This window comes from Alnus glutinosa, chromosome 1, assembly GCF_958979055.1.
Source record: "Alnus glutinosa chromosome 1, dhAlnGlut1.1, whole genome shotgun sequence".
In the NCBI taxonomy this organism is placed as follows: Eukaryota; Viridiplantae; Streptophyta; class Magnoliopsida; order Fagales; family Betulaceae; genus Alnus; species Alnus glutinosa.
This window is the reverse complement of record NC_084886.1, coordinates 48564499-48587178: the sequence shown is the minus strand read 5'-3', so window position 1 is coordinate 48587178 and position 22680 is coordinate 48564499. Positions and strand designations below refer to the sequence as shown.

The following is a 22680-nucleotide window of genomic DNA, read 5'->3' as shown; positions in this document are numbered from 1 at the left end:
CAAATTTACGTGGTTCGGCAATATGTCTACATCCACAGGAGTGCAACTATTGAATGTAAAACATTCAAGAAAATCTTGTGCTGCTCAGGGTTAGAGCCAGCTCAGGAAATTAATATTACATCCACCGGGGGTATTTTTCTTCTAGTTATAGTGACACACAGAAGACAGAAGGAATAAAAAAAAGTACCTTCCTCATAATGTATTCTGGGAATACATTGGTAATGGGACAAATATGCTCTCTTGAAGTTATTGTGTGGAATCTTAATATGAAAGAAAATGCACCTCTCTGTGAATGCAGCAAGGGTTCTTTTGTTAATGCCAAAATCTGAAGTTCTGAAGTTCTTGCCTGCAGCTTCAAGAGAATTCATATATTTACCATTTGGTGCACATGAATATTAGTTTTGATTGTTCTCCGAATTTGTGTTTCAGGTAGTACCATATATTGTTTGAGTTTTGTTTAGTGAGAATGCTATATAATGTGAACTGATCATTTTCTTGGCAGGGATGAAATAGAATCCAGGATGATCCCTAAAGTTAAGCATCGAACTACCAAGAGAACACGAAGACCAGTGAAGGCCACAGAAGCTTTCACATCAGGTGGGATGAAAGTTGTTACTGATAAGAATTTCTTTTCTAAGTCCACTGCAAAAGAGGTCTATTCAAAGTACAAAGTGGATAAGTTTGACCTTAGAGATCTAGAATGGACAGAAAAAATTTCATTGTGTCCCGTATACCGTCCATCATAGATGGAATTTGAGGATCCTGTAGTTTATCTGCAAAACATTGCTCCTGAAGCTTCCAAATATGGTATGGGATAATTGGTTGTGCTCATATTTTCTTATGTGTTTACATCTTCTAATGATTCAGTACCTTCTTCAATGAAAAGTCTGTAAACATCCCTGAATTAATTTGTTCCATTACCAAATTTCAGGAATCTGCAAGATTATTCCTCCAATAAATGCTTCTGTTCCAGCCGATGTGGTACTAATGAAAGAACTCAGGAACTTCAAGTTTGAAACTGTTCTTCAACCTCTTCGTCTGGCTAAATGGGATGTGAATGACAAGGTCTTGTTCTTTAGGAGAGGAAGGCAAGTACTCTTACATAATCTAAGCTACTATCCGGTTAACTCTTGATGGGATTTTATTGTCTGAGCATCATTTTTTTTTTTTTTTTTTCAGGAAATATACCTACCGTGAGTTTGAGAGAATAGCAAACAAGTCTGCTAGTCGGTTTTCTTGTTCTTCATTTATTCCTCCTGAGTACATGGAAAAGGTGTTCTGGCATGAATTGGCCCGTGGAAAGAAAGGAACAGTTGAATATGGAGTCAATGTTGATGGCAGTGCCTTTTCATGTGATCCTAATGATCACCTTGGGAAAAGCAAATGGAACCTGAAGGTTTTTATCCTAATTTTATCTCTCTCTCTCTCTCTCTCTCTCTCTCTCTCTCTCTCTCTCTCTCTCTCTCACTTTCTATGTCAAATCATTCCGTCGTCTATATTATAATTCATATACAACTTGATTCTTTGATTGCAGAATCTGCCGAGGCTTCCTAAATCCGTTTTGCGTTTGATTGAAAGAGTTATACCGGTATGCTGACCATTGTTCAACTCTTGGCTAAATTTGTCAAGCTACATCATTAGAACTTTCTCAATCTAATTTATTAGAGCTTTTGTTTTAACTTTATTGAGTTGATTTCAGGGAATAACCCATCCAATGCTTTACATTGGAATGCTATTTGGTATGTTTGCATGGCATGTGGAAGATCACTATCTGTATAGGTACATCTTACTGCTAAAGTATTTAATTAAATGATTAAATTTTCCTCTGTATATTAGCTTAAACTTTTGCGACAAGTAGTAATTTAATATGGTATCAGAGCCAGAGGTCAGGAGTTTGAACCATGACTCCACAATTTACTCCCAATTTCAATTAAATATTTCACATGTTGGGCCTCACTTATTAAAATGGAGTTTGAGCCTACACGTGAAGGGGAGTGTTAAATTATTAATTAAATTATTAAATTTACCTCTTCCTATCGGCTTAAGTTTTTAGGATAAATGGTGATTTAACACTTGCTACATTCATTGCTTTAAAAATGGTCTAATTCTTCAAAGCTGTGTTCATATATTGATGTCCTTCAAAACTTTCCTTACCAGCATTAATTATCATCACTCTGGTGCGCCAAAAACTTGGTATGGTGTCCCTGGTCATGCAGCTCTTCAGTTTGAAAGGGTGGCCCATGATCATGTGTATTCTTGTGATATCTTTTCAGCCAATGGAGAGGATGGTGCTTTTGAACTGCTTGCAGAAAAAACGACAATGTTTCCTCCAAGCGTTCTCCTGGAACATAATGTTCCTGTGTACAAGGCTGTGCAGATGCCAGGGGAGTTTGTCATAACCTTTCCAAGAGCATATCATGCAGGATTTAGCCATGGTAAATCCCTCTCTCCATCTTATAACTATTTGTTAGATTACCACTAATCTCAAAAGATTAAACTTATAGGAAAACGTAAATTTAGTCAATACGTTAACACTTCCCCTCACGTGTGGGCTCTGATAAAGTCCATTGAGCCTTACTTTTTCACAAAAAGCACCTTAAGGAAAGATGTTTGCTAAAGGCTTATAAAGCCCACAACCTAGGCATACCTTGATAATGTGGGGCTCTTAATAGGTTCAAACTCTCTTTTTAATATGTGAGACCCAACAAGTGAAATATTTAATTGAAATGAGAGATAAACTGTGAAGTCAGGTTCAAACTCAAGACCTTTAACTCTGATACCTTGTTAAATTACCACTTATCTCAAAAGTTTAAGCTTATAGGAAGAGTTAAATTTAATCATTTAATCAATACGTTAACACTATTTACTGCTCGATTCAATTTTAGGTTTTAACTGTGGTGAGGCAGTAAACTTTGCGACTGGTGATTGGTTTCCAATGGGCGCGCTGGCTAGGCAACGTTATGCTCTTCTCAACAAGATCCCAATACTACCTTATGAGGAACTTCTCTGTAACGAAGCAATGCTTCTATTTAAGTATTCTATGCAAAAAGATTATGGTGATACATTCAAAGATTCAGTCTCTCAACGTTCTGTTAAGGTTTCTTTTGTACGCCTCATACAACTGCATAAGCAGGTTCTTGAAAGCTTAGAAGTATCATCTACTTGCCCACATGCTCAAGGAACTCTAGTATGCAGCCTCTGCAAGCGAGACTGTTACTTGGCATTTAATATCTGCGAGTGGTGCTATTCTGATCCCATCTGCCTTTTTCATGGTATGAGAATATTGCTAGATCTTAATGTTTTGTTTCCATCTAGTTTTTGTAACACCTGAGTGATCTGCTATGACATTGGTTGTACTAACTCTATTTACCCAATCCAGAGATTGATTCACTCCATTGTTCATGTGGGAACGAACGTACAATTTTCCTGAGGGAGAACTTATCAGCAATGGAAGATGCAGCTCAAAAATTTGAGCAAGAAGAGGAAACATGGCTGGAACTTCAGAAAGAAACAAATTTTGGTTATGACATGCGACGGCAATCAAGTAAATTTTCTTGCATTAAGAATGCGTCTGCTCCATACTGCAAGGTGAGGTTTGAATTAAAGCTTTGAATTGTAATAAGTACTTCTGGTTAAGGTTAACCAGCCCTTTGTCCTTTCTTCTTTCTTTCACTTGCTGTGTCCCAATTACATGTTTGCCTGAGAGAGTAGACAAACGCAAGCTGCCTCCCTACTCTCAGGAGCTGTTTGTGATGTCCAAAATTGTAGATTCTATAGCAATTTAAGGCATAAGTCCATTTTAAATGGACCGTCGAAATAAATTTGAGCCATCAACATAATTAATTGGATAATTCTAGGAGTTAATGAGTTTCTAGGCTTTCAATTTCTTAGAGATGACGGCTGCTGCAATAATTGGAAATCCCATTTACAATGCTGGATTTGATCTTAATTATATTCCAGAACACAAAGAAAACCAATTCACTTTTCATGGTCATTTTAGTAACCTTTGTTGTTCATTTTTTTGTCTAACTCGTTTATGTTTTGGAAATTTAAAACAAGACAAGCATCAACATGAAGAAATTCCAAAATAACTACTAGCTCTGCCTCTGATGTAACTTTAAGGGTTTGACATTACTTACTTCTTACCTTAGATGACTTTCTAACAAGGAAGAATGCAGAGAAGAAATTTTAAGCAAGTATTTTTCCAGCTCTAAGAAGAGAATAGTTTATTTGAGGTGCTGGCTCTCCTTATATTTGTAGATGCTTGTAAAGTTTACATGGTAGTTTGTAAGGTGCTAGGCATAAATTTTGTTTTACTCCAGAGTACTTAGGAAGGCACAATATTTGTATTACTCAGAGTTGTTAGGAAGGTACAAGCTTTGTGATACTAATCACATTTTGAGAAAGATTGGAACTTCTTTAGGAGCACTTTTATTTATTACATTAATGATATTACATGCACTCCTTATACTGATTACAGAGTTTCTTAGGACATATATAGATTATTAAAATTCCCTGAGTGAATAGAAGCACAGCCAAAAAGGCAAGCATTAAAGAGCATGAAGTAAAGCCTAAGCCTTCGGCTTTTTCCAGCATGTCTTCCAACCTCCAAGGGTTCACCATCTGAGTTTTGATGGGAAATACTGCAAAACATTCCCAATTATAGAAAAAAAAAAGGAGTAATAAAAATTACCAAAGCACAGACTTATGAAATGGTACACACCTTTTCGATGAGGGATAGATAGTATGGCTTAACTTTTTCGACGTCAACTCGTACCTTGCTCTTACTGTAGAGGTCATATTGGCTGTACATGTTTTGTAGAAACAAGAAAATGAGTTTGGTTGTTGCAATCAGCTCCACAAGAAATGACTCATTTGTTTCAAAGAAAACTGGTTTGAAGAAAGGAACCTAGAAATGAAGTGAACAGAAAATGGAAGCTTACTTGAATATTTTAACCCACTTCAAATTCTGTCTATCCTCTTCATTCATTAGGTATTGATATGCTCCTGCCTTGTGCAATGCTGCAAGATGGACAGATAAAAACCATTTCTTCATTTAAAATTGCAGAATATTGAATATTTTCCTATTTTAAATGCTAAGATAGAGGATAAAGACAATGCTTACGGTAAAATGAGTGATATCGGATGATAAATAATGCAGCTGGAGGTAGAGTTGTTCCATTTTCCTTTGCAACCTGGAGATTTGGAAGCAACCTTATTCTAATGTCTTTGTTGAATAATAAATGGTGGAAAACGATAATGTGGAACTCATATCAAAGGTTTATTTACTAAAAATTCTTTGAATGTTCAGAAGATATACCAAGTACATGTAATCATCATGCCCCCATGACATCAGCACATTTTCTAGTCCACATCCTTCCGAGTAGATTCCAAGTTTAGTGCTGTAAGCAGGGTTGTTGTAATCTGGATTGTCCTTGAAATACTGCAACACAAACATTTCTTTCATTAGACCAACTATATGTAGAAACATGTCAAGCATTAATTAACTAATTTTTTTTGAGGAAATACCTTGTGATAAACAATCGATTCGTCGTACGCACAACCAACAGGAAATGTGTCTCCTATAACATTAAAATTTACCATGAGATTGAAATGATTTAAAAATAAAAATATGCATTTGCATATATTTGGTAAAACCACATTTCTTACCAACAACAGCCCACTGGGGTAGCTCTCCAAATTTAGGATGAAAAAGAACCTTTCCAACATCTGAAATCCATGCAAGAATAAAGTGTCAAGTTGTTAAATGTGGTGCTTAATTTATCTAAACTTGAATATATATATATATAATGGAGCCTGCTGAAATTCATGGTGATTATCTGATATTGCGAATATTGCCAAAAAAATAAAGAAACAAACAAACTCAAGGAATTGATAGTCTGCCTGTTAGCCTCAGAACAGAAACTAGGAATGTGCATTGGGGTATTTAGCTACCATGAATAAGGGCAGTCAAGTGTAACCAATCTTCATCAGGATAATCTTTTCTTATGGCTTCAGCTGACTGCAGCAAGTGCTCAATCTGAGGTTCATCCAAATCAGGGTCACTTTCATCCTCAAAACTGTTAAGCAGATCAATCCCTTCCCATATGCTCATCTCTACTTTGTTCAATTTCCCATACTCTTCCCTCATCCTCTTTACCTGCGTTTGCATTCCAAGTTTCATATATCAAATTGAATCCATGCAGTCTGCGCAGTTAATTGTTTGAGCATTAACTTGATGAAAGTGTACTTACATAATCATATGTTTGGTTAATGTGGTTCAACTGGTAGCATTTCTCCACAGTGTTTAGTCTTACAGTTCCATCATAATCCCTGCCAGCCATTTCAACACGATTCCTTGAATGAGAAACTACCCTTTATGAACAAGACCTGACCTTACAAACAAATTGTATAACTTTGCCACTGAAGATGGAGAAAGAAAGTATTAGAACCTAAATGATTGGCCAAATGCATTGGACTCCGGCACCGAAAATCCATTCTGTGCCAAGTTCTTGGACTCAGAGAATTGCTTCTGATCCTCTACTTGTGACCCTTTGATTTCAAACCAAAGAAACAAAAGTTAGACCACAATCATGTCATATTTCAAAAGAACTTTTAAGCTTATGCACTTGTACAAAATAATTGAAATTCATGGACAAGAGGAAGAAGGAAATGATCATAAAAAAAATTGTACCAATCTCCGGCTTCTTGGCAGCAATCGTCATCTTAACCTTACAACAAGATAATAGCTCGAAGGTAGGGAAGCAAAGTAGAGAACAAAGGTTTTTTTGAAGGCCTGGGCAGAAAATGTGTTAAGAGGGTAAGTAGTATATATAGTGACATCCACAAACTTTATATATAGCTAAAAATATCTCTACTCCATTATCTATATCAAACTGTTTGGTCGCTGGATTGTCTAAAAATTCATGGTTGTCATCTACATTCCATAGAAAGATAGATTTGGCAATGGCTTGAATTAGCTTTTCTGAGGAGATCACATCCTATTTGTTGTGTTCTGCAAAAATATAGCGGGTGAGGCATCTACTAATGGCCAGACTGTTGCTTTCTGTTATGAGGATGAGGTTTAAAATCAACTGCTTAGCAATTATCATGGAAGTAGTTTGGCCAATAACCATCAGAATTAATACATAAATGTATTTGAAATTAGTATTTAGTAGCTCTACCAAGAGAAGATGACTAACATGCAAAAATTGTCTCTCCCTTTTCTTATATTTTTTTTGAAAAAAAAAATTTTTTTAAAAAATTATCTAACTTAAGGTAATAGAAGTCAAATGTATGAAAAGAATATATTAACATTTAAGCTCTCTCACGTGTGGGGGTACTTAAAATTTTTCAACAAGTAAAGCCTAATACATGGAATATTTAATTAAAATATGACGTGAATTACAAAGTCGGATTTCAAACTAATTAATTCTGTTTTGATATTATGTTAAATTATTGGTTGTCTTAAAATTTTAAGTTGATAAATTTAATAATTTAATTAATATTTTAATGTATATGTTCTTCCCACCTCAATGGCTTTGCCCATATGCTTTGTTATTTATTGTTGGGCTTCATTTTATTTTTGGATTTTGTAGTAACTTATTTTCGTTCGTGATTGTGTGAATGAGGTTCCATAATTTTATTACGTGATTAGGATGAAGCATTCCCATTTAAGCCCTTCTCTACATGTGGTCACAAATACTAGAAGACGGATCTAATCCTGCGTGGAGAATGTGTAACAGCTTCCAATTTTCATACAATTTCAATGTTTGGCCCAACAAATACATGAAAATTAAAAAAAGAAAAAAAAGAAGGAGATAACTAAAAAAAAAATATTTAAAAACATCCAATCAATGGCTGGGTAGGGGCGATTCGGCCACCATCAGGGACGGACCCATGCATAGACCAAGGGAGCCATAGTTTTTAAATTTGTGTCTAAAATATTTTTATTAAGTTACATATATATATATATATTTAGTTTTAGGCTTAAAAATTAGGGGGTTCGCCCCTACTAAAATAAATTTGGTCATTCATTCATACTTTGGCCATTTCAGATGGAAAATTCGGCCATCACTGAAGGTCAGCTTAGGTTGGCCACTGGTGTCGGTTGGTTCGGGTATCCCCAATTACTACTCTGGTGTCTTGCGTGCCACCCATTCTTTCTCTCTCCTATGTGCTATTGCAATTTGTGTTGTTCATTTAAAATGAATGGTCCAGATAAGAACTACGACATCCGGTGTAACAGCCTAGATATTCCGCTGCATATCAATCTTCATTCTCTGTTACAATGGATTTCTTGATATATGCCCTCTATTCCTTTGTTTTATTAACAAAAAAGCTGCTTGTATTACTACTTTGATTAAGAATCTAAGATCAATGTGTTAAAGAACCAAAATGATCTCGGCAAACATCATGAAAGCCACATCCCCGGCAGTTTGTGGATTGTGTCACTGCTTTCTAATTCTTTGTAGCTAACCAACAATGTCTTGAATTTGAGACTTTTGTTAGTGAACACAAACAACTGCACCAACTTTCATAAATTGCAGTCGACATTGTATGACAGGACAAGACCTTAAGAAGCTATTGCAGGAATTAATCAGTTCAAACTGCACAACATAAGTTGAATCCTTATTTAGGACATCTTCAGTGGTCATGAATTACAGCCTCCTCACCAAATAATCCAATGAACTCAACCGCAACAGTGAGAGCATTCATAGCAGCCAAAGAAGTCACGCTTGTTGCAGACAACTTTTCCTCCCCGCCTGCCATGTCCGAGACACCGCGAAACACAATACAAGGCACTCCATTTGATAGAGAAGTCTGCATAGAGACCAACAACACCAAACACAACTTGTAATTTGTAAATCAACAATATTTCCAAAAAATATTGGAGTCATCATCAAATGAAACTCTTTTTACCATCACAATAGCCGCGCTCTCTTCATCAGCAGTCGAGACATTAAATTCTTTGAAAAGAAATTTTCTATAAGCTGCATTGTCAAGGTATATATCAGCAGTAGAACCTCTCAATCCAAACACAACTTTTGGTGTTTCAGGAAGACAATATGTCTCATTGACACATTGTAGTAGCTGTAAATCCTGCAATCAATTACACAATTACAAGATAATGAGCTGAAAAAGAAACCATGAATGATACAACTATTATCAACATGCATAAGCTCTGAAAACAGAGAGGGAAAAAAAAAAACCACGCTATGAACCTGAAGTGTTGTAGCAATATTGAAAAATTTTGGTTCTATTGGAAGCCAAAAGACCTCTTCCATTGGTTTTCCAGCAGAGTACAATTGCTGGGGAGTGAAGTCTATCTTTGCCAACAAATTATCTCCCTTTTCCGGGAAATTGAAAGCCCCAAACTTCAGTTCTGTGAGTTCCCCATCTGCTGACTTGAACTCCTTTACAATGCAATTAGAGGATGAAAGATGAATTAAACATAGTCCCACTAAACTACAGAATCTAGCTGCTTAAACATAATTTCTGAACTAAAACATAAGTTGAGTGCATTCTTTCTACTAAATAACTTATAGTAGTAAAATCCAACAAAGAAAAGATCATTATTTTTTTTTTCATTTAAAAAGCAATCCCTTCAGTGATCAACACAAGTTTAAACTTGTACCTTCCATTTCCAAGATCCTGTGAAGGCAACATAATTTGGGACACTAACATCACCAATGTACAATGAATCATTAGTACTTCCAGCTATTCCATAGTGAACAATTCCATGAATATCAAATGTGTCAAGAAGGGTTTGCACAGCTACACCTGCATTTAGCTAAGAGTGTCACCAAAAGGTCAACACTTCAACACTTCAACTCATAAAAAATGTCTCATAGCAATTATAGATAGTATGTAATAAAAGAAAGATGAAATCTTACCGTTTGCTCTCCAGTCATCACATAAATTACATCTACACCATTGACCTTCCCAATGTTGAACCTCCTTCCTAGGCAATCAGCAAGTCAAACAAATTCAAAACAAGTTGTTCATTATGTGCACGCATAATAGAATCTATAACAAACGAGTTCTTTTATTTTCCTTCAAAGGAATAGACGACAGAGATAAATCATTTCATGGTCAAGATTGATTTTCACATATTTGTATATGTTGTCCATGTTAAATATGTTGTCACATCATTTAAACAAAACACCTCGACCATAGAACCATTACATGGTAAAGATTAAATTTCACGAATGTTGTCACGTCATTTAAAACAAAACATCGTCAGATACAATAAAACAAGATCTTGACCGGCCATCAAAATGGCCAGGAGTGAGATGGAGAGTATATCCTAATCCAGTAATCCTCCGTTAAAGTCATTGCTTATAGACTCGGTGTAATTACAGGAGGATCTTCTCAGTAACAAGACCCACCTAACTTTTTTTTTTCCTCCATTTTTCCTCTTAACCCGAGCTAGCTAGCCCAACAAATATGCAGTCAACCCACCTAACTTTTGGTCTAGTCAATCCAAGACCCATGACCATGAGTCATGAGTCATGAGTCATGACATCGAGAGAGAGAGAGAGAGAGAGAGAGAGAGTACCAGCCAGGTCAACCCAGGGGATCTCGGAGCTGGGAACAAAGAAACCAGAGGTTTGAAGCACGATTTCTTCGGTAGGGAAAGTCATGACAAGCCCAATATAAGGCCCTGCATTCTCATTGATCCTGTCCACAACCCCATGCATGGGATGACTACACCTCAGCTGAACAGACAGTTGTACTTGTACCATAACCAATAACCCCAACAACATCACTTCCAGATCAACGGCGCCCCACATTCGTCGCCGTCGTCGTCCTACCACATGCATCGAACACTGTCCGATACACATTTCAGTCGAGGAGAATGAAAGATGATCGGACGACGGCTGTAGTTGTGGGGGTTCCCCTGGAAAGTTGGAGAGGTGCAAGCTAAGAAGTGTACAGCGGAGATTAAGGAGACAGAATTAAGCAATGAAGCATGGGGCATATAAACATATATATTACATATGATTTGGTTCGTGTCGTTGGGGTTTTAGGTGTGAGCAGTGAGCATGTGATCGACACTTGAATATCTTATCTACCAATCACTATTAGTCTATTTTGAAATACGAGTACACAACTGGTCAAGAGATATAACGCACGTGGATCAACCCTCCAATTATTGTGATAGCGTCATCACGTGCGTGGTTCAAAAGAGCACACGATTAATTAATGTAATGGTGAAGCTGAGAAAGAGGGAATTGTCGGTTGCGAATTTTCAAGGAAAATGTTTCGGATATTACGATTTTTATTTTTTATTTTTATTTTTATAAATGATGTAAAGTTTTGTATTTGTTCATTTGTAAAACTGTAATAATAGTGTAAATAATGCATTCCGCTGGTCGCCGTTCATGATCAGAGCAACGTTACATTCCGCCACACCTAACCACTCCGCTTGTCTTTACGATTAGCATTTACTTTGTAAAAGTTCTCATTAACTCTATAAAGTAAATGATGTAACATTTTGTAACGATTAGCTTTTACTCGATAACGGCTCTCATTAAGTCTATAGGATAGATGATGTAATGTTTTATATTTATTTCTTTGTAAAAACTTTATAAATAAAGTATGGTATACGATCAAATTAATAAAGGAAAAAATGTAGTAAAAAATAATTATATCGTGTTGGCCTAAGTCATAGGCTGAATTTTGTGTTTGAATAATATGTGCTAAGTTGTTGAAGTGATAAATTTCACACTAATTCATCAAATTTCTTTCCCCTTATTTAGTTGAGACAATATTAAAAAAAATTCCGACTTCAATATTTTTTTTTCCCTTTTTCTTTCTGCCCATTCAATAAGAATATAAATGAAAAAATAGGAGTAAAGAGATATGAAATCACATTTTTAATTTACATTCCTTTGTGAACTACCAAATACACTAGAAAAATGATTCTTTTAACTCTTTTATACCATTCCATTCCATCTTGATTTATTATTCTTTCTTTTGCATTCATTTCAACTCATAATCATAGCTTAATGCTTTCAAGGATATGGTTTAGATGTAGCTATTTTTGGTATGTCAATTTTCAAGGGAATTTCATAATCAGAATCAATTTAATTGTTATAAGTTACTCAATTATTCTTTTATAGATCAAGGGATTGGGGATAAAAGTAGAATGCCAGAAATATTGACAAGTTTCTAAGAACTAGTTGAAAATTCTTGACAAGGCTTAAAAAAAGGGACCTAATTGCTAGATTCCACATCTCATGAAAATTGAACGGCTCACATGCGTTCAGTAATAACTCCACAGCTTCAATGTCATGAATCCATCACAAAGATTTTCGTCATCATCATAAATGGTAAATAAGAAAGGTTCAATGTGAAAATCTAGTTGAGGAGGCCCTGCATAAAATGGATCTTCATTATATGTAAATGGACCCACTTTCTGACCAAGACTTTTGATCTGACTGTAATCCTCTAAATGCTCTACTGCTTTGTGGCGTATGATGATCATCTACTTGAATGAAGAAACGACTATAAGAGTTTCAGTCCACCAGTTACTTCATCAACTACTTCAACAGGTCCTGCTCGAGTGTCAGAATTAATCAATTGAAAAGAAACTTAGAAATTTTACACACACATATATATAGGTATATTTTACACACCTATACAACAATATATATAGGTATATTATGTGTGATGTGTGATGTCAGAAGCAAGAATCAAATGCTTTGTATAAGAGAGAAGTGTATCTATGTATTTGCGTGTGTGTGTGTATTCTATCCTTAGGCATTCGAAAGTATTTACTAAACTGCAACACAATTAATTCCACCTAATATCCAATAAAGATAGCACAAAGGAGCTTGAATTCTCAGCCCAAGACAGACGTCAAGTTGGGAAATCCAAAGGGTACCATAATAACAACTTGCTATTGGTTAAAACGATCCTTATTTCTTTTATTTTAATGATAAAATTGAATCCCCGTGTCAAAACTGCTACGGGTCTTATGTGGTCCTCCAAAACAAAAGATTTGCAAGATATGCAGATATTGGGAAGAGAAACTCACCAAGAATAGCCATCACTGTCCTCGAATCTGGAAGATCAGAGAATGAATAAGTTATGAGATTAGGATAAACTGGTTAAACAGCTTCTGAAGCATGCAAAATTATTGCAGAAATGTGTGAACTAGATAAGATTTAGAGAACCAACTGAAACGTTTGGAAAGGCTTTTACAAAAATAGGACAAATAATCAAAGCAGTACTCACTACTCAGATCACTAAAATATCCAAAAACCACAATCACTGGAAGGATACAATATCTATATTACTAATCAAACTCAATTAACATCCTCAAAACATCAAGGGGAGTTCAGCCTGCTGACCAAAATAAATATACCAAAAACTCTCATTTCTAACACTACAGTAACCGTGATCAATTTCCAAGAAGGAATTCTTTTTGCAACTCACTTGGTGCAATCTGCGTTCTCCCTGCATCAATTGTAATGTGGGTTGGTATATTTAGCGATTTTGCCCGCTCCTGCCAAAGTATATAAGGATTTAGTGAAAAATTAACAAATCCATGAAACAAAACATGCACCACATAAACCATAACAAAGTGAAACAGGAGAATATAGTGGGGAAAGAGGACAAAGTAAAAACACCACAATTCACTTTCTTCTTTCGGGGGGAAGGGCAGATGCAGGAAAATTAAAACATCATATTAGAAAAATGGAAATTATATCAGCCAATGAAGTGTAAAAACATGAGAAGATTTTTTCTTTTTTTTAAAAAAAAAAGAATAAGAAAAAAGGAAGCAGCAGCAGCAAATTTCAAGGTTAAAGTTTTGCCAATGGCTCAAAAAGAGCTAAGAATAAATAGGTGACGGTTCATCCCACGAGCTCATCAGCTTTCCAATTTATGTTCACGCAAAATATTAAAAATTTAAAAACAAACGAAAAATCAGCTTATAAACAGGATAAACCAGAAAGAAGGAAAAAGAACTCTGAAATTTTGGGGGGGGGGGGAAGAGAGAAAGGAATCTGATATTCTTCTAATAATAACTTGAAAGAAAAATCTAGCAATGACATGCAGATAATAAAATATTTTGCATCCATTGATAGTTGGCAGCCCAATTCTGTCATAAAAAAGGGAACATCATGCACCTCCACTGGGGTCCTAACTTTACAGTTTACTGAGTCACATTTGGAAGAAAAAAAAAATACAGAAAGAATCTAGATATAGGCATCCCACCTTCATTAGAGTGTCAATCAATTAAATTTACCCTCAACTATCCACTATTAAATTAATAGAAATAGCAAGTTTGAAGACCAGGAAAGGTAAAGAAGGGTCCCTTTTAACCAACTACGTTTTAAACCAATGACTTCTTTCCTTATAAAGAAACTAAGAGTTTCCCTTCTACTATAGCTATTTCCATAACTAATCAATCATAAATATGAATTTAACTTGCCTACGTACTACATGTCTCTGTTCCCTATACCGGTGAGTGTTGCTTCTCGCATTGAGAAGTTGCAACGCGATTTTCTTTGGGGTGGAATGGGTGAAGAATTTAAATACCATTTGGTGAGTTGGGAGAAGGTTTGTACTCCTATTTCGAATGGGGGGCTGGGCATTAGGAAGTTGGTTCAGTTCAATCGAGCATTGCTTGGTAAATGGTTATGGCGTTTTGGCATGGATAGAGATGCTTGGTGGAGAGTCGCGGTGGATTCCAAATATGGAAGTTTGTGGGGTGGGTGGTGCTCCCGAGAGGTTGCTGGGGCGTTTGGAGTAGGGTTGTGGAAGTTTATAAGGAAAGGATGGGAGAATTTCTCCAAATTCCTTAGATTTGAGGTGGGGGATGGGAGCAAGATTAGATTTTGGCGTGGCTTGTGGTGTGGAGATTCGATTCTGAAAGAAGTGTTTCTTGATCTCTTTGGCATTGCTCGGATGAAGGATGCGTCAGTGGCTGATAATTTGGAGAGTTTGGGTGGGTCCATTCAATGGAACGTGAGCTTTATTAGAGAGGCTCATGATTGGGAAGTCGATGTTTTTGCCTCTTTCTTCCAATTGCTGGGCGCTACCAAGGTGAATTTTGAGAGGGCAGATTGTCTCAAATGGGTCCCGTCCAAGAAAGGTGTGTTCGGGGTGAAGTCTTATTTTGGTTCTATGATGGGTTCTGGAGGTACGTGGTTCCCATGGAAGTGTGTGTGGCGGTCTCAGGCTCCCTCGAGGGCAGCTTTCTTCACTTGGTCTGCAGCTCTAGGCAGAATTCTTACCTTGGACAATCTTAGGAAGAGGCACATAGTTATTGTGGATAGATGCTGTCTTTGCAAGCGGGATGGAGAATCAGTGGACCATATTCTTCTGCATTGCGATCTAGCCTCAACTCTTTGGAACAACATTTTCTTCCGCTTTGGTATTTCGTGGGTCATGCCTAGGAGTGTGCTTGACTTAGTTGCTTGTTGGTGGAAGTCTGGGAGATCTGGGAGCGCTACTTCTTGGAAGATGGTGCCTATTTGCCTTTTTTGGTGTATTTGGAGAGAGAGAAACTGTAGGTATTTTGAGAATCTAGAGAGCTCCCTAGAGGAGGTGCTAGAGTTGTTTCTTCATACCTTGTTTGTCTGGTCGATGGCTTATTTGTACCCTTTATCTATCAGCTTTGCTGAATTTCTTGCTTCTTTTTCGCTTTCTAGTTAGGTGTTTCCTGTTGTATACTTCTAGTGTACGTAGGGGCGCCTTACGCTTTCAATAAAACTATCATTGCTTATCAAAAAAAAAATATGAATTTAGCAGACTAGCAATTTAGATATTATTACATTAATAACAAAATAAGTAAGCAAGAAAAGAATAAGCCTATGTTACACCATATAGATTTTTGCACCAAAAAATAAAGAACGTACTTGCAAAACTAGCATATCTTCCTCGCTTTCAATTTTTACAACCACCTTAGGCTGTGCACACATCTCCCACCTGTATGCTGACAAACTTAGTCGCAAGCAATGGAGTGAATAAGGAATAAACTAGCAGATTAGTGTGGGGCCTTACCTATTTAAAGCTTTTGGTGCCCGACGAAGAAGCTTTTTATAGAGACCCAAAGTTGCATGACTATCCAAGTAAGGCAAAGATTTGGATCATGAATTAGATCAAAATGTATTGCAATAATGGAAAAAGAATAGCACACATTCAAAAACTAACCAAGGATCAACGGATCATCTACGTCAATGTGTTGCTGAATAAGTGTACCAACAATTGTACAGAACAGAGGGTAAAAAGGTTATAACATCAACCATGTCAACGCAACTCTCAAGCACTATACCATTAAAGATACTAAATCGATGAGTAATCCACAATTGTTATCAGCATTCCATAGAGATAATATGAAGAAAGAAGTGGTTGACTTAAAACTAAATAAGTTGTTTTTATGAAGACTAGAGTTTGCCAATAGTTGTTCAAACAGTTAAAGCCCACGAGAGCACTCGACGCAACAGGGGACAAAAACCTTAAAAGCACACCTGGAAAGAATAACACATTCATAAAAATTTCTTCTAAATTAACCCCCAGCTCAGCCAAAATCACCATATTGATTGGCTAAACCAAGAAGTGGCTTTCCTATTTTTCACTAACTGGTAAACTTTACATTAGGATTATTAAACATAAATCAATGTATTTTTATACAAGTAATCGAATTATCATAAAAAGTGTAAGGTGCCCCAGGTACACAGGAAGTACACAAGAGAAAACACCTAGCTCGCTAGAAGGGGAAAAATGAAATCATGATAAATCAATGTATATATTGAAATTAACAATCAAGTACCACAAAACAAGAAGCATAGTAAGACAAGAATATTTGTCCTCAAAGTTGATGTCCTTTTTCTTTTTACTCATCTTATAAAAGGACCATGTGATCCCATTGAAGGATGTCTTTCACTAACATATTCCTGATAATAGCAAAAAGCAATCCATCCTTCACAAATTACATAAAGACTTTATCCAAAAGTTGTAGTAGCCATCAAACATGATGACAAAGATGCAAACAGCATCGTGAACCCAAAAGAAATCAAACAAATAAGAAGCAATAACTTATCTCTAATGAAACCTATCTCTTTTTTTTTAATAAGTAATTAGCCCCAAAGGGAAGAGAATGAGAGATTTGAACTAGTGACCTCCAGTTCATGAGGCGTACTCCACAGCCGATTGAGCTACCCCTTGGGGTTCTCTAATGAAACCTATCTTACTAAGAAGAATGTGCTTTGGGCTTTTATAAGTTATCCAATCCGACTCAAAAAAGTCTCACAGCCCCACTTTAAGGGGTTGGCCGAAATCCTTTCCAGCAGTTATCTCCATGTTACCATATCTATCCTGACCACCTCAACCTAGTTTTTTTTTTTTTGGCACTGCTCTAGCCTTTTGTAATGTATGTCCTCGACTAGAATCAAGCTATGAATTGTTAATGCAGCCACTTATCTTCAGTCCACAAACTTAAATTCATAAGCACTATGTACCCCTATTAACTTTGCTTGACAAGGTATCCTATCATTCTTAAATAAAGAGAATGAAACTAAAAGGAACATCAAACACATTCGGGAAGGGGGGGGGGAGGGGGAATGGGAGCTTAGGCTTCCTTTGTGCTTACAAATTTCAAACACAAATATGAACAACTTATCACCCCCAAATTCTTACTGATGACTCTTTGAAGCCTACATATGCTACTATGCAAGACTAAACAACATTCTTTATATGCTTTATGCGAGTAAACTAAAAAATTAATGATCTTAATGACATATTATAGCATCATTAGCCCCAAACATTACACAAACAGACTCATATGTCTTATACGCATTCCAATTGCCTGTCTCCTCTTTTTTCTTTTTCTTTTTCTTTTTTTTTTTTTGGGGGGGGGGGGGGGGGGGGGGGGGTGAATAACTGCCTTCCATTCTTCCATTTTCCTTATAAATACAATGGTTTCCATTGGTGTCAAAAAGAAAAATATCATCAAACAGATAATCAGTCATCAAAAAAGTCCTTAATAAGCAGATAATTAATGAATCAATGAACATAAGATATATAAATCACACATCAAAAACCTGTGTCTTGGCTATTAGTGATTTGCATCTATAAGAAGATATCTGAAAGCAAAGCAGAGAATAACTACTTTTTAAGGCTAGAGAATATATGTTCATAAAAAAATTATATTATATCAGATTATGTTACATATAAAATTACAGGCTACCTGCATTGGGCAGCAATTTTCCCTTTACCCATCTTTAGATCATTCCTTGCAACCAAAACCTGCAGAAAATAAGAGAATAGCAAATAGATCTCAGTTCTTTTTTTCACCTAAATTCTCTTTCCATGTATGTGCATGCGTATGTGCGCGCCTGGACGTGTGTGTGTGCGTGTGAGAGAGAGAGAGAGAGAGACCATTTTGAAATCTTCAAGAATGTCAGCCAGATTTTCAATCTCAAGAGGCTCTTTGGGCTTATCATTCTTCTTCCCATTACCAACAACTGCAGCGTCTTTAGATAATCTTGTTGAGATAAAGATGCGAGCAGGATATCGTGCGCCAATGTAGTATCCCAAAGCAAGGCAACCTGCTCCAACTAGAATGGCACTCAGAAATGTCAGGTCCATCCTATATTGTACCCAAACAGTGGCCCCTCAATCTTCTCTCAAGTCTGGGGAAAAAACAAATCTTGAGAGCAGACAGTCCAAAATCCACCTACACAAAGGCAGATCATAATTGAACCTCTCCTTGTCATTGGATGAACAATAGACTTGCACCCAGAAAACAAATATCTAATATTTAAAAATAGAACAAAAATATAAATAAAGTGTACATACTCCAAAACACATACAAAACAACTTTATGAGGTCCCCTATATGGTTTTCGATTCAGAAAGTAATTTAGATTCAGATTAAAGACTCTAAAACACTTCGTACCATACCATGAGCTTCACTTTCTCAGAATTCTGATCATCTCTGAAAGGAAAACCGCTAAACACATAGAAATATTATCTTTTTCAGTACTTTCTACTTTTATATTGTCAGATTCATAGCCATTAGTTCAATATCAGACCAAGCACATGTGAATTACAGTTAGGGCTAACAATTTTCAACACGACCCACAAACCCAACACAAAATTAGCTGGTTAGGGTTGAGGGGCTTAACTTGTTTAATTAAATGAGTTGGGTTATGAGTGATTTATATAGTTTTATACCCATGCCTTCGCACAACCCGAACCCAACACGTGAACACCAATTGCCACCCCTAATATTGATTGTCATTTTCTGGACAAGGTTCAACCAACTAGGAACACGGGTCTCGCATACAAGACAGGCAACCTTGATATAGACACCAAAGTAGTGATTTCAACAAATTTTTTCGAAAATGACCAACAAACGATAGACATGCATAATTTAACAAGCATCCTAAACACATTGGAATAAACAAATAACAAAATGTGTGTGTGTGTGTTGTATTCAAAGAAGAATACAGGTCCAATTATGTCAACATTCTAGTGAGGAATTACAAAAAATGAAAATAAATCAAATAAGAACCTTCCAGAAGCTTAATTTTAGATCAAGAACAAAGACTCCACTTCAGTAAATAGAAATGTCCACTCCATTGATTAAGTTTTTCATCAAAGCAAACAGAGGATAAGATCATAAGAGTAACAGTCTTGGCTGAATGAAGTAATTATTCCTAAAACAGAAGGGTATTTCAGTAAAGTAGGTACCTGTAGTGTGACGCTGCTGATGCTGCATTGATCGAAGTGTCAAAAACCTAGATGCTAAAGCACTGAAGAAGCCATCGAGGGAAAGGAGAAAAAGAGGAGAGAGATTGTGTTCACCTGAAACTCGGGCGAGTTCTGTCAAATTAGGCGTCCTATCTCAGCCGTTCGTATAGTGGGCTCAGTCTTACTTCCAATGTGATGAATCTGACCAACAAACAAACAAAAAAGGATGCTTACGCAACCCCACGGGTTCTAAATGTTCGGATTTTAGGGTTTGTTTGGCAAAGACATGTACAGAACATAACATAACAGAATAATGGGTTGTTAATTTTGGAATTAGTAAAAAGTAATGATGAGATATAAAAATTTTAAAAAAATGTATAGAAAAGTGAAAAAAGTTTTGAATTGTAGTGAATAAAAAATTATTGATGTGATATAAAAAGTGAAAAAGTTGAAATGTTTTGATGTTGATTGGTGGTGAAAAATATTAAAAAAAAAAAAAAAAAATGCATGAACAGTGTTGTATTGTTTTGTATTCTATCAAACAAGGCCTTAGAAACCAAGTTTAGTCCTCGTAAGATAAGACTCGGCATGACATCAATTAATTAATTAATTATTATTAGGAATAAATATATCTTAACTCCTCAAACTACCACCCTTTTTTCAGATGGCCGCTCAAACTACCAATACTTAGATTCTGGCCCCCAAACTACCACTTTCTGGTTTTTTAGCCTCATCCGTCCATTTATGCCGTCAATTTTAAATAGAAATCCGAAAATACCTCTTCTACACTTTGAAATTCTCACTGTTAAGGGAGAGGTATTTTCGGGTTTGATGATTTGCTGATTTTTTCTGCAGCTAGGATGGAGTCGGTTCAGGTTATTCAGGAAGCTTTGTGTAGTTTTGAGAACCTCTCGGGATTGAAAGTTAATCCAGCCAAGAGAACTGTATTTTGTGCTGGTCTTTCTGACACTGAGAGAGCTGATTTGTTAAATTTGTTAAGGATGAGTGAAGGTACTCTTCCTGTCCGGTACCTTGGAGTCCCTCTTATCTCCAAGAGACTTTCTGCATTAGATTGTGACATCCTTGTGGCTAAGGTTGTGAACCGGATTGAGACTTGGCTTGTGAAGAACCTCTCCTTTGCTGGCCGTCTCCAGCTTATCTCTTCTGTGTTATGTAGCTTCCAAGCCTTTTGGTCTCGGGTGTTTATCCTTCCTAAAAAAACTGTTAAGCTGCTGGAACAAAAGCTTAATAGGTTTCTTTGGTGTGGGAAGGATGCTAAAGCCAAAGCTAAAGTGGCTTGGGACAAGGTGTGTGTTCCCAAGAAAGAAGGTGGTTTAGGTATTAAGAAGCTTGATATTTGGAACCAAGCTTCCATGCTTCACCATGTCTGGACTCTCTTTGCTAGATCCGGATCTTTATGGGTGGCGTGGATTGAAAATAATTTGTTGAAGGGGAGAAGTTTTTGGCAAGTATCCATCCCCCATAATTGCTCTTGGAGTTGGAGGAAATTGTTGAAACTTAGAAGTATAGCTAAGCAATTTCTTAGCTTCAAAGTTGGAGATAGCCGAAAGATTTTTCAGTGGTATGATGTGTGGCATCCTGAGGGTTGTCTCTTTGATAAGTATGGCTATAGGATGATTTATGATGCTGGCTGTGCAATTGGCCCTAAGGTGTCTTCCATTATTAAGGAAGGAGCTTGGTATTGGCCTAGTGCCAGATCGGACAGTTTGGTTCATGTACAAAGTAGGCTTCCTGAAATCCATATTGGCCGAGAGGATCTTCCTGTTTGGAGGTCTTCAACTGGAAAGTACTCTTGTGCTCAGACCTGGGATCACCTTCGACAAAGACTGCCAGAGGTTCAATGGTATCAATTTGTCTGGTTTCCTTTGGCAATCCCTAAGCATTCTTTTATTCTTTGGTTGGTGTTTAGGGATGCTCTTATTACCAAGGAAAATATGTGTACTTGGGGTTACACGGGTCCTACCTTGTATCTCTTTTGTTTCGCTTGTCAGGAAAATCGAGACCACCTCTTTTTCAGGTGTAGTTTCAACCGGCGTGTTTGGAGGAGTATTATGGCTGAATGCTTGATTTTTGATCCTCCTGTGGATTGGGAAGATATTGGTAGATGGAGTGAAGTTCATTTGAAGGGAAAGAGTTTGCATGCTACCATTTGTAGGCTCTGTTTGGGGGCTACTATATCACCTTTGGAGACACCGAAATGACTTGTTGCATGGTAATACTCCTCGTTCAGAGGAGATTTTAGTTCAGCAAGTGAAATGGGAGGTTAGATCTAGATTGATTGCTAGATGCTCGGCTAAGAGGATTGTTCATAGCCGGATGCTAGTCAGGAAATGGAACTTACAACAATTACTTTATGTGTAATTCTGTTTGTTGTTCATTTGGAGTTTTTGTAGCTATTGAATATAGCTAAAGGGTTCCAACTCTGCTGGAGTGTATTCTTTTGATTTGTTTGGTTATAAAAGGTATTAATTCATAAAAAAAAAGAAGGTATTTTCAGGTTTTTGGTCAATTTCTTTTAAAATTGACAGCATAAATAAACAGATGGGGCCAAAAAGTTAGAAAATTGTAGTTTGGGGGGCAAGAATCTAAGCATTGGTAATCTGGGAGGCCATCCGGAGAAATGGTGGTAGTCTGGGGAGCTAAAATATATTTAACCCGTATTATTATTATTTTTGGCTAAATGATTTGGATAATAAACAAATGGTTAGAGATGTGATTTGAGATCGGGTCAGATTTGGTGCAGGCTATAAACAAGTTGTGAACTTGTCAAAATTAATTTAAAATTTACGTGGTTGGCTTAATTTATAAATTATTTTTTATAGTTAAATTATGTTAAAATTTTTGACAATAATATGAAGATGGGTCGATCATAAAATAATAGTAATAATAATAAAAATAAATCTAAAAATAAAAAAATATATAACTAAATAAAACTTAAAAATTTATT

The 22680-nt window shown here is 36.4% G+C and overlaps 3 protein-coding genes and 1 pseudogene across 4 annotated transcripts; 1 reads left to right on the top strand and 3 right to left on the bottom strand.

The window, feature by feature from the left end:
* The first annotated feature begins 590 nt into the window (after positions 1 to 590).
* Positions 591 to 3625, top strand: LOC133858760 (lysine-specific demethylase JMJ13-like; annotated as a pseudogene).
* A 991-nt stretch (positions 3626 to 4616) lies between these two features.
* LOC133858740 (probable inositol oxygenase) lies at positions 4617 to 6725 on the bottom strand. The gene is made up of 11 exons (XM_062294210.1): positions 6695 to 6725; positions 6453 to 6552; positions 6255 to 6333; positions 5956 to 6160; positions 5671 to 5730; positions 5530 to 5582; positions 5321 to 5443; positions 5126 to 5195; positions 4944 to 5022; positions 4724 to 4805; positions 4617 to 4643 (listed from the first exon to the last, which is right to left on the bottom strand). Exons 1-11 carry the CDS (start codon positions 6723 to 6725, stop codon positions 4617 to 4619), a joined length of 909 nt encoding a protein of 302 aa, XP_062150194.1.
* Positions 6726 to 8413: 1688 nt separating this feature from the next.
* LOC133855003 (bark storage protein A-like) lies at positions 8414 to 10986 on the bottom strand. Its single transcript, XM_062291298.1, has 6 exons — positions 10562 to 10986; positions 9897 to 9964; positions 9638 to 9793; positions 9225 to 9416; positions 8923 to 9102; positions 8414 to 8823 (listed from the first exon to the last, which is right to left on the bottom strand). The coding sequence occupies exons 1-6, from the start codon at positions 10845 to 10847 to the stop codon at positions 8647 to 8649; spliced, it is 1059 nt and encodes a 352-aa protein (XP_062147282.1). The 5' UTR covers positions 10848 to 10986; the 3' UTR covers positions 8414 to 8646.
* A 1222-nt stretch (positions 10987 to 12208) lies between these two features.
* Positions 12209 to 19853, bottom strand: LOC133855015 (uncharacterized). 2 transcript variants are annotated; one of them, XM_062291314.1, is made up of 8 exons: positions 19713 to 19853; positions 18397 to 18650; positions 18206 to 18264; positions 16021 to 16080; positions 15876 to 15945; positions 13447 to 13516; positions 13046 to 13072; positions 12209 to 12563 (listed from the first exon to the last, which is right to left on the bottom strand). In XM_062291314.1, exons 2-8 carry the CDS (start codon positions 18604 to 18606, stop codon positions 12514 to 12516), a joined length of 546 nt encoding a protein of 181 aa, XP_062147298.1. In that variant the 5' UTR covers positions 18607 to 18650; positions 19713 to 19853; the 3' UTR covers positions 12209 to 12513. The 2 variants fall into 2 exon arrangements, with proteins under 2 accessions (XP_062147298.1, XP_062147289.1); XM_062291305.1 differs by having other exon boundaries at positions 18397 to 18694; positions 19713 to 19843.
* Between the last annotated feature and the right edge of the window lie 2827 nt (positions 19854 to 22680).